This window comes from Ctenopharyngodon idella, chromosome 13 (assembly GCF_019924925.1).
Source record: "Ctenopharyngodon idella isolate HZGC_01 chromosome 13, HZGC01, whole genome shotgun sequence".
In the NCBI taxonomy this organism is placed as follows: Eukaryota; Metazoa; Chordata; class Actinopteri; order Cypriniformes; family Xenocyprididae; genus Ctenopharyngodon; species Ctenopharyngodon idella.
Window position 1 is genome coordinate 19,348,183 of NC_067232.1, and position 12,796 is coordinate 19,360,978.

Genomic DNA, 12,796 nt, shown 5'->3' on the forward strand with positions numbered 1-12,796 from the left:
CCATTCAATCAAATATATCCGTTCTGTTACAAATCCTAGTAAAGCTGCCTTGATATATATATATATTTTTTTTTATAAAATAAAAAGATTGCACAACATTTTAGGGTTGTCAAATTAAACATTATATGAGATTTAATTGCAATTGTTTTATTAAAATTTGTATTTATGCACTGCCGTTCAAAAGTTTATGGTTGGTAAGATTTTTTAATGTTTTTAAAAGAACTCTTATGCTCACCAAAGCTGTATTTATTTCATAAAAAATACAGAATACAGTAATATTGTGAAATGATTACAATTTAAAATGACTGTTTTCCATTTTAATATATTTTAAAATTTAAAATGTGATGGCATCAGCATCAGTGTCACATGATCCTTCAGAATTCATTCTAATATGCTGATTTGGTGCTCAGGAAACATTTATCGATGTTGAAAACGGTTGTGATGCCTTTTTATTTTTGTGGAAACCATGATCTTACTGACTCTGACAACCTTTGAACAGTAGTGTATGTTGAGAACCATGAACAAAACTATGAAAATATGACCCAGACTACATTTAATACTGATTCATTTCAATTAGAGATAAACATGGTTTGTGCCAACCGTAGTGTTTTATGTGGTGTAATAATGGATGCAGAGAGCATGAAACCACTGTAATTCAATTTTGTACAATCAACAGTTTTGGTAATGTGGTGAAATGCCATTTGATTGCCCAATGTAAAATTTGGCTCCAGAACCAATGTTTTATAAGTCAGCGTAATGTTCGGAACGTTCGGAACGTGTTTATGATGCCTCAGTCTAGGTTGGCTGCTTGCTAGATTTTGGAACAGAACTATGTTGAATACATTAACAAGATTGTATGTGCGTAAACTGTCATTTTTGACCTGTAGCGTTATCTCCACACAGACTCCCGTCATCTGAGTACGTAGCCATAGTGAGGATTTTAAGGCTTACCTGCTCATTCTCAAACACATAAATTACTGAGTCCAGACAGCCACTCTTTCAGAGTGAGAGCCCATAAAATTTAACAAGTATCAATTGTCAAGTGTGCGGAGTCTCTTTCTACAGTGCGAGAGGCGCTGAAAGACACCAGAGGCTCGGGCAGGTGAGGGGAGGAGAGGTGCGGGACAATAGGAAGGTCTGTACCCGGGCCAGATAAAAAGTGCCATCGTTCCCTTTGATGATTATCTATTACCCTAGAATGATGTGAGCGGGACCTGCCAGCTTTTCACCAGCAGTGTAGGTTTACGGTCTACAGATCCCCGTGTCTCAGCTCAGTTACAGCTCTGTGTCAGTGCTAGTACAGGCCCCTGGCTTCAGGATTCCTCCAGGACAGACGCTTTTGCTTTTGCTGTAGTGTTGGGGAAGCTACTTTGAAATATGCTACTCATAATTTGAAGTACAGTCAGCAAAGCATGTGAGCTTTTTAATGGTATTGTATTTTTTAAAATAAACTACCGTTCAAACATTTGGGGTTGGAGAGATTTTTTTTTTAATGTTTTTGAAAGAAGTCTCTTATGGTCACCAAGGCTGCATTTATTAGATCAAAAATACAATAAAAACAGGTTAAATTGCAGTAATATTTCACAATATTACTATTTCAATATATTTTAAAATGTAATTGATTTGTTGCTCAAGAAACATTTCTTCTCATTATCAAATGTTGAAAACAATTGTGCTGCTTAATATTTTTGTGGAAATCATAATATATTTTTTTCCAGGATGAACAAGTTCATCCAAGTTCGAAAGAACGGCATTTATTTGAAATAGAATTCTTTTGTAACTTAAAAATGCCTTTACAGTAACTTTTGATCAACGTAATAATTAAATTAATTATTAATTTCTTTAAAAAATAATCTTACTGACCCCTTTTGAATGGTAGTGTACATAACATACATATTATATATAATATATTTCAATTTATGTGACAAAACTGAACAGATAAATTTATGCTAAACGCAGCTAATAATGCTAGACATGTAATCATTTGTATAATAACTAAGTCAAAAACATTTAGCATCATTTAACTAAATATTTTGCTATATAAATGGACATTAGAAGCATGAATGAATTTTTGAATCACTAAAATGAGTTGAATCACTAAAGTGTGAGAGGTTTTACGATCATTGCTTCTTTTTGCTTGCCGGCAGTAGTAACTCCCCAGTTTAGGAATTGATTTGTAATTGCATAATTAGATTAAAGCTCTGACATCAAATAGGGCTGCACAACGATTAATCACGTTTGCAAAATAAAAGTCTGTGTTTACGTAATATATGTGTGTGTTCTATGTATAATAATTATGTATATATAAATACACACACATACATGTATATATCTAAGAAAAATGTTATATTTATATATAAAATATTTATATGTATATGTAATATAAAATATATATAAATATATATTTATTTATACATGCACATGTTTCTTAAATTTATACATGTATGTGTGTGTATTTATATATACATAATTATTATACACAGAACACACACATATATTACGTAAACACAGACTTTTATTTTGCAAACGATTAATCGTGATTAATCGTTGTGCAGCCCTAACATCAGATATGTATTTATAGCATGTCTGAAATTGAACTTAGATGTTCTTCTCTTAAAGGCACAATATGTAAGATTTTTGGATTAAAATATCCAAAAACCACTAGAACAATGTTTATATATTTTTTTGAATTGTGTACATTATCCCAAAGGTTTAAATCCAGAGAAATAAGCAATTTTAACCAGGATACGGATCGTGTCCGTGCATCGCCTATCAATGACATCATACCCGCATTACCCTCGATTTCCGGTTTTATTTTGTACAAACCATGGAAACACCAAAGACGCTTTAATATATTATATGTTTTATTAGACAGGTGAGCAACTGATTGGATACATTCATCGACAAAAAACTAATCATGTTATATAGCTCAACACAGTAAGTCTTATTGTTTAATCTCGTTTTCTTTACTTACTGCGAGTACCATATTTTTCCATGCCTAATATTGATCTAGCTTACTGCAGTGTGCTACAAGTGTCTCATAGTAGCCCCTGAACAAACGCAGAGTAGCACTATAACAATTTTCAACACAGCACTGCGTTACCTCACATACAGTTGACCGGAAGAAGCGGAACATGGCAAAATATGAACATACAAAATAATAAAAGTTCTGCCGCTCTGGAGACGTGTGTCGCGCTCGTCACTCATTAGCAGTCGCTCCTGCTCTGCTTCATACTACAGTAACGTTAATAATCTCATCCATGAACATGATTTCTGACCGAGTCCCGTCCCGATTCTTTTCCACCAACTGTAGATGTGAAGACAACACCTCCCATGACTCCACAACATCAAGCCGTCATCAAGCTGCGCCTTTGTTTTGAATAAGTGACCTCTAGCTGCGAAAATGTACATAGTGTGTCTTTAATGTCTTCATTTTTAGTTGAGAGGGTTTCAGGCTTAAGTCTACAACCAGATATTTGAAAGTAGACTGATGTTATCTGGTTACAAAACCAATTTCTGACTATCATTGGCGTGGAGATGACAGAGCTTTGGGTCACATTCAAAATCTCAGCACATCGTGTCTTATCCATCTAACGGAAACCACCACAAACCAAACAAGTAATCTCTGTAAATGCCATGAAACCCAAAGCAGCTGGTTAACAGCTACAACCTATTCACTAAACGCATTGCTTTTGCTTTGCCTGTCCAGTAGCACAGTAATTAAATCAAAATGTTTTTTTTATTAAAATGACTATTAAATATCAACAATGGTATTATCTAATTCCTAGAATTTCCAATGTGTTAGTGGAAAAGCGAACAATGTTACAAAGTTTTTTTTTTTTTTGCAGACATTCGGGTCTCATTCCTCCAGCCTCTTTCAAGTTTTTCGTTCTATTAGTGGTTAAAATGGCCGGTCAGACAAGTCATGGATATGCTTTCTGTATCTTTACTAATCCATCACAACACCCTTATACAAAACAGGCCTGCTTTTCGGTGCTTTGAGTGGTTTCTCCGGTCCACATTTCCCCAGGACCAGTCGCTAACATCAAACAAAGGATTCCATGTTTACGTTCCCCATGCGAATGCTGGAGAAGCACATTGTTTCAAAGTCTTGGACAATGTTTATCATTTTTCGATCTGTTCGTCTGATCTAATGCGCCCTTCTGGAAAATATCTACCCAAGTTACCAAAGTCTGTTAAAATTGAGACACCACACATGTATCACATGACATGAGAGATGTTTTCATTACACTGTCTCGGGTTTGTCTCTTTGCTGGATTTTTCCCCTTGAACTCTATTCACTGTGCGTCAAGGTGTAAAGATGCACATGGCCTGGGTTGCTCGTGATTGGTGAGATTACTAACAGGCTTGTCTGACAAAAGCCAAGCTGTGACCGGTGCAGCCGGCCCTTTACAACATGTGGTATTCATGCACTACAGCTATGTTTTCCTTGCCTTTACGTTAGAATCCTTATTGAATTTTATCATGTTTGCCTAATCATGTTGCCAGATACTTATCTTCAGTTAATATTCCCTAAAGCCTGCTCTTCAGCGGTATTACCCTGAAACAAGGACCAGTATACTGGAGTCTCTGTAACATAAGCACGATCGTCCAACACATATAAAGCTTTTGTTACCCCTGTGAATTTGGGAGGGGAGCTAATGCTTTTACAGTTGTTATATGAAAACAATCAGCTCTTTTACATGACGTAGTCCTGGGCCTCCTTTGCTTATATACAGTACTTTATAATTTGGTTATTGTGTACTGAAATTAAACCACAGAAGGTTTTGGATTCTTATAAAATATAACACATTGTCTCTTGTAAATGGAATTCTGGGAACAAACTCAATGTTTCTGTCAGTAAAAACCTGATTATGACAGCAAACAATGTATGTTGAAATTCAGATGGTTTGTTAGCTGTAAAGCCATACCGTTCAAAAGTTTAGGGTCTGTAAGACTTGATTTATACTTGAAAATGTTTTTGAAAAGTCTGTTATGCTCACCCAGTCTGCGTTTATTTGATCAGAAATACAGTAAAACAGTAATGTTGAATATTATTACAAATTAAAATAACCTTTTTCCTGTTTAAGTCTATTTTAAAATGTCATTTATTCCTGTGATGTCAAAGCTGAATTTTCAGCATCATTACTCCAGTCTTCAATGTCACATGATCCTTCAAAAATCATGGTTAATATGGTTAAAAGCTGCTTAATATTTTTGTTTAAACCGTGATATATAATTTTTCCAGGATTCTTTAATGAATAAAAAGTTAGAAAGAAAATTTTTTTGTAACATTTTAAATGCTTTTACTGTCACTTTTGATTAGTTTAATGCGTCCTTGTTAAATAAAAGTACTCGTTTCTTTCAAAAACATTTTAAAAAAAAATCCTACTGACCTCAAACTTTTGAATGATAGTGTAAATGCTAGTGTACATCAGTGTAAGTCAAATGCAAGCATAGCTTAAAGTGTTTATTTTATCATTATTGACTTTTTAAAATGTATTTGTTGAAATGGTGTGTTAATTGATCTTATGATCTAAGTTGCTGTAACATACTTTTTTAATTGATTCTTCTCTTTCCTGCAGTCATGATTATGTCCGAGGGTCCATAACCATCTACATCATCAACCTGCATCGATCACGGAAGAAAATCAAGCTGGCCGGGACTTTACGAAATAAAACTGTTCACCAATACCTGTTACAGCCCTTTGGCACAGATGGACTTCACTCCATGTAAGTCAGTTATCATCTGTGACAGCGATTCACTGACAGAAAGGAACGCAAAATATTAATCATGTTGTATATACTTAATGTAAACATCTCTAAATCACACACACACATAATTTTTGCTGAAGGGGACTGACAAATAAACTTGGATTTTGTTAAATTATTTTACCCATCTTAAAGTTTCTATGTTGTTATATTTTTTAATTAAGTATAATTATATAAGAAAATATTAATACAATAAAGTTCTATTTTATATTATATTTTTATACTATGGTTAGGTTAGTACCAGTGAAATGGGATTTCCCATTTGTGTAAAAATTATATTTTAAGTGAGTATGATCATCGCAGATCTCCGATGTCAGTTTATTTAAGAATGTGTTTTATGTTTCTGTTCTCGATTTACTATAATAATCAATGTGGTGTTTTGTTGCTTTACTAAACGTATTATGGTTTGGTTAATACCAGTGAAACAGGATTCCCCATAAGTGAAAGAGTTTAATATTATATTATATTATATTATATTATATTTATTTTGTATTATATTATATATACTTAATACTAGTTATTGCAGATCTCTGACCTCAGCATATTTAAGAATGTGGTTTATACTTCTGTTCTCGGTTTACTATAATAATCAACGTGGAGTGTTGTTACTTTACTAAACATGAACTCAGATGGAACAGAGATAAATCTGGTGCTCTATAACCGTCTACAGATTCTTATAAAATATAACACATTGTCTCTTGTAAATGGAATTCTGGGAACAAACCCAGTGTTTCTGTCAGTATCATCCAGATTATGTGAGTGAAGAATGTATGTTGAATTTCGGATGGTTTGTTAGCTGTAAAGCCATACCGTTCAAAAGTTTGAGGTCTGTAAGAGTTTGAAAATGTTATGCTCACCCTGTCTGCATTTATTTGAATTATCAGAAATACAGTAAAAACAGTAATATTGTTGAATATTATTACAATTTAAAATAACTTTTTTTCTGTGTAAGTCTATTTTAAAATGTAATTTATTCCTGTGATGGCAAAGCTGCATTTTATGATATAATATAATATAATATAATATAATATAATATAATATAATATAATATAATTGTATTATATTGTGTTTTATATATATATATATATATATATACTTAATACTAGTTATCACAGATCTCTGAGCTCAGCATATTTAAGAACGTGGTTTATGCTTCTGTTCTCAGGTTACTATAATAATCAACGTGGAGTGTTGTTACTTTACTAAACATGAACAGAGATAAATCTGGTGCTCTATAACCGTCTACACACACAGCTGAGCTAACTGTTTTCTGACTAAATATTCAATTCTTCCACAAATGGGGATCCCGTTTCGCCGACACTAACCTTATCATGGAAAGGGCAAAAGAGAGACCTGGGTCATAAAAACACGGTCCGTTCATCCCCTCAAACTCTTAAATGGGATATGAGGATTATTGCCGCTCGCTTCCCTGATGAGGCCAAAGCACAGCTGAAACTGGTCTACATCCAATCCTGACCCGTTTTCTTTTGAATTCATCTGGTTGAAGCTCTTCTGAGTGCGTTTTCAGTTAATGTGTTCCTGTTTAATGTTTTCTATCACATAAATGCTTCTTATGCAGTGGCGAGTAGATTAGCTCAGCATATTATGTTGGTCTTGACATGTTAATTCTAATGTCTTGTTCAACCAACAAGACATTAGTCATGAATGAGAAACTTCACAAATGTGATTCACTTAACAAACGTCCTCGCTGGTCACAAACTCGCATATGATTCACAGATTTTTTGTATTTTTGCTGCTTCGGCTGTTCAGAAACACATCATTTTTTTCACTCAAAGCTGACAAAAACACCAGAGAGAGTTCTGTTTTAAGTTTTCCGCTCAAAATAATTTGAAGCCAAGAACAAAACATCAAAACGTCCATTAAACATGGACAATCCAATTGAATTAGCGTAATAACATTGTCTTGGTATATTGAAGCTCAATTCAAACTGAGTGTACAGTGAAATGCAACTTCCTTCAGGGCAGATGTTGGCAATAGTTTTGTCAGCAGCTTTCAGCTTGAATTTCAACCAGTTTTTCCTCTCCTCTTGTTTTTTTTCTTGTTTTCTTTTGAGGAATTGTGGGATCCAGAGGGCCACCTCTGTCTGAGCTTAACGTCTATTATTGGGAGTTAAGCATGATACTTTGAAAACATGATCATGGTGTTGATCAGTGAAACGGAACCTCTGTGAATACTACACTTAAATCCCTTTATCCCGCAACAGGAGGAGAAGTTTGAATGAAGGATAGAAAGGAATATTCGGAAGAAGCAGAGAGTAATTACCAGTTATATCACAGTGAGCAATCTATCATAGAGCAGTATAAAAACAAACCCATATCCATGTGTGTTTTGATAGACCCATTCCCACGGTTAATAATCATAAACCATCCATAGTGAAAAGTTGCTATCTGATTCCAAAGAAACTTAAATTTAAGGCATTTTCCATCCAATCTGTACATATTGTATTCATTTCAGCTGTTGTTGGATGGCATTAGGTTAATTAGTCTATATTGTGTCTGAGCAGTGAGAAGTAGTTGTATTTGTGTCTTCAGAAATGCCCACAGCTCCATATGGGCTGAATCAGTGTGTTCCAGAGCAAATTCAGTGAATAACATATACAGGCAGACTATAAAGTTACTCATGACACATTCCAATGCTTAAATCCTCTGTAACGCATATGCAGGGAAATTAACTGCTCATTTTGTGGGGTCACACTTAAACACTCTCAGACAGAGTTGCTCTTTTCAAGGATAAAATTTTCCTCACAGTGTTTGGTGGATCTGTCGTTGTCTGTTTTGCATCATATTCTGTAATTCAAAATGGAAACATAGGGTATTGAAAACACGGTAAATAAGAGACTGCAGCTTTCATTTTAAATATAAATGAAATCATCTACTAATAACAATTTCTGCTATTATAATATCTGTGTTAATGCTTTAGGCCTATATATGGGGGGGGGGGGGGGGGATCTCTAAGCACCTCACGATTTGATTTGATTTGATTTTGATTACGATTCATAGGGCTGCAATGCGATGATAATACGTTTATCAATGCATCTTGATGCATATTTTTTTCTAAACAGGATTTCTTTTTTTCTCACTGTGTGACTGTGGATGGGAATCTTTAGGCACCCCATGATTCAATTGCTAAATGATTCTTGATCTACATTTTTTTTCTTATTAGTTTACTGACTTTAAATCTTACATTTATTTGTACATTTAAAATTTAAATTAAAACAATTGTTTGTTAAGAATTTTTAGCTAACTATATATAGCTTCAAAACAGGCCTACAAGCAGTGTTGGGTGTAATGCATTACTAAGTAATTAATTACTGTAATTTAATTACTTTTCCCTTGAAAATGTAATCTGTTTTAAAGGTGCAATGTGTAAAATTTAGGAGGATCTATTGACAGAAATGCAATATAATATAGATAACTATGTTTTCAGTAGTGTATAAAGACCTTACATAATGAACTGTTATGCATTTATTAACTTAGAATGCGCCATTCACCGCAGGTCCCACCTCCTTGTCAAGTCGTCATTTTGCGCCGGCATGTTTCTACAGTAACCCTAAATGGACAAACTGCTCTACAGAGCGCGTTTCATCACTATGTTCTTTGGTGTATTTAGAGGAAGCTTACATTGTCACCATTGAATACACACAAAGAAGAAATAGTAGTCGTCTGGTTTATTAGAAGCAGAGACCGTTCTTTGTTAGAAGTAAGAAGAAACCTCATTGCTTGCCTGACTCTCTGCTGTCTCAGACAACGACATTTTAGCATGACCATAGCTTCTCTAAAAGTGCTTCGAAAGTGAGGGGTGAGCACGGTGCTGAGCCATTGGTTGCAATTCGCAACCTCACCGGTGGATGCCACTAAAATTTACACACTGCACTTTGTACACTTCTCCCTTTAAATCCTTGTATTGTTTAACTGGTTGAGGATGATATGGGATTTAGAAAGTAGTTAGTAATTAGTAGTGCAATATTTTTTAGAGAGAGCAATTAGTAAAGTAATCTAACTGTTGAAGATGTAGCTAGTAATTAATTACTTTTTTAGAGTAACTTATTCAACACTGCCTACAAGCAAATAGTAAAGCGGAACAAAGGAATATAGGCCTATAATACAAGCAATAAAATAAAGAGTGCTTTCAGTTGGCCTGTCTGAACGTTTTGTTGTTATGAGCATGAGTGATTTTTCTATTTCTCAGCGAGGTCTAATAGTCCACATTCACACTGATGTACAGCTCTATTTTGACATATCAGATGTTTGTCCTATGTCTTTCTAATCCCTTAAGACATAACTAACTGTGTTCACAGTAACTTCACGTCATAAAAGCATTTTGAGATGCAAGTGCATTTAACCGCTTACACATGGCTCACACACAGCCGCTTTCCACGAGTGCTCTTCACAAAGCACACGTAAGCATTTAAAAGCAGCCGTCGATTAAAAGCAGTTTTGTGTATTGATTATATAGACCTACTGCATTCCAAAAGGCATAAATGATGCCTTCATAGAACTTTCTGTGGGGAAAACGCTGAAATACTGGCGGGCGAGACGCACATTGTAAGCGTTACATCAAACAAAGCGCGCGTTTTTCATAATGCAAGCAATTAGTGATTAGACTCATGTAATTCTATTCAACCCTTTAGAACTTTATTTTAGAAGGATTGGGGTTTTTTTGTGTGTAATTGGAAGCAAGCAGAATATGGCTTGAATCAACGATTCATCATAGAATCCATTTTTTCCAACCCGATCTCACGGCAATTCGTATGTATTTTACGAGGTGGCTAATTCGTACGAGTGAGGTAAAATACGTACAAATTTGCATGAGATCGGGTTGAAAAAAATGGATTCGACGATGAATTCAAGCAAAATTGTAATTTTTTTGCTAAATCGTACGTATTTTACGAGTTGCCAAATTCGTATGAATTCTTACGAATGACCTACCCCTAACCCCGCCCCTAAACCTACCTGTCACTGGGGTTTAGACAAATCGCATGAATTTGTACGAGTGAGGTCATACGAATTTGTACGAATTAGCCACCTCGTAAAATACGTACGAATTGGTCATGAGATTGATTTTTTCATGTTACATATGATGCCTGCTAAAAATTCAGCTTTGCCGTCACAGGAATAAATTCATTTAAAAATATATTAAAACATACAGTTAAAATAAAGTTACTTTAACCTATATACTATTTCACAGTATTTCTTTTTACTGTATATTTGATCATTATATTTATGATTGTATAAACATTTAAAAGGCTTGCTCTATATTTGCATTATCACAGACAATCATTAGGAATATTGTGAATAGTATGTAGCACTTGCTCTACTTTTCTACATATTTAGAACAGGAGAGCAAGTTTATAAATGTTTTAAAAATGTTTAAAGAGTCGTCTCCCAAAAAAATCAGTACATAGAGACAACTCTGTAGGTTTATTAAAGCCTTAAATGCTGTTTAATGTACAAGTTTATCTGAACGTTTATCTTTTGAGTCTGAGATACAACAGTGTTGAGAACTTAGACCTGGAGCTTCTCAGACTAGAGCTACTGTGCAATCATGATAGATGTGTGTGATCTCTCTGTGCCTTGAAGGGTTTGTCTTTTCAGGTCTTTTCATTTCTCAAACACATACCTACATCTGTAGCCAGAGGCCGTCAGAGCTCCTGAACGATCTGGAGACTTTAATATAATTTGCATTCTCTCCAAAGGAAATGCGGATCATCTTCTGCAGAAGCCCTGAGCAAAAACGCCGCTGACTGTGTTCTTACATACTTCTGTCTGCTTTGAACTCCTGAGCATAAATTCTTCCTGGGGGAAAGTTGATTGTGAAGATCAACAATCCCTCTTCACCGTCGCGTCTGATGCTTGCCGTCACACTGCGCTTCAGAAGGGTTTCAGGCCCAAAGCAAACTCAGCTTCCTGATCAGTTCAGTCTGTGGCATTGTAAGATGAGGTGATGGAATGGATCATCCAGATGTCTGCTGAAGAGTAGAATGGTCAGGAACTAGAAGGCTCTTTTCTTGGCAAATAAGTGAAGGGTCTTCTGGGTGTTTCTCCAGACAACGATGAATGTAGAAAAATGCTTTAAAGGGATTTGCATCGTTTTAGGTTTTTCATAAGAGCATTTAAACATTTAAGCTTTAAACCTTCATCTGTTAGGAAACGATATTAATGTGATTAGACTCATGTTTAGTGCAGTATTGATTATCATGTATGCTTTGAACATCTTTCATGTGAGTTGTGTTTTTGTGGACCATTGAGACTAATGACAATCATTTTTTTTTTTTCTTTCTCAGATGTATTTAGTTAATGTTAAGAAAGATGATTGAATCACTGGCTATACTCAGAATAGTACTCTTACGATTGTAGTATACTGTGCACAGTATCCAAATGTTGCATGTTGCACAGAATAGTATACTGTATACCACAATGCAATGCAACCTTCCATTTCCCATAATGAAGACTGGTATCAATCAATAATATAATAGTTAAGGTTATTTTGCATTAAGTTGAGCAATTAAATATTTTTTCATAAATTGTGTACAATTTGACAATGGAGATTTTTTTTTAACGAAATTAATAGGCTACTTTCATATAGCAGCACACTATAAATTGATCAAAAGTGACAGTAAAGATTTATAATGTAATATATAATATATATATATATATATATATATATATATATATATATAAGAACATTATTTTTGTTGTGCTTCGGCTGTGTGACTGTCCAATAATAACCAACTGCAGACCGCAGAACCATATGTATGACCCTTTGCAATAGATAATGCTTTACAATGAACTCTGTTAGAGAGCTACATGTGGCAGTTTGTCTGTTAAATAAAATACCTTACTCACCTCTTGAGTAATAAAAACGCCATCTCCGTGTGACTTTTACAACATTTCAAATCCCTCAGTTCTCGCAATCTCCAAAAAGCCAAGCCAATGTTCCAATGTTGATTGTCATTTTGTTACAAGCTCTGTCGCATTCTCTTTTTGCCAGCAGACTGTGTTCTC

The 12,796-nt window shown here is 34.6% G+C and overlaps 1 protein-coding gene across 3 annotated transcripts in view; it reads left to right on the forward strand.

Annotated features, from left to right (window-relative positions):
* Nucleotides 1-12,796, forward strand: part of hpse2 (heparanase 2) — a 99,259-nt gene that overhangs the window by 81,080 nt on the left and 5,383 nt on the right. For 2 of the 3 annotated variants that reach the window (XM_051917475.1, XM_051917476.1), the window contains one exon: nucleotides 5,586-5,732. In XM_051917475.1, coding sequence (XP_051773435.1) covers nucleotides 5,586-5,732 — 147 coding nt within the window. Of the gene's footprint in view, nucleotides 1-903; nucleotides 1,661-5,585; nucleotides 5,733-12,796 lie in introns of those variants that run through there. The other variant, XM_051917477.1, reaches the window with a different exon arrangement.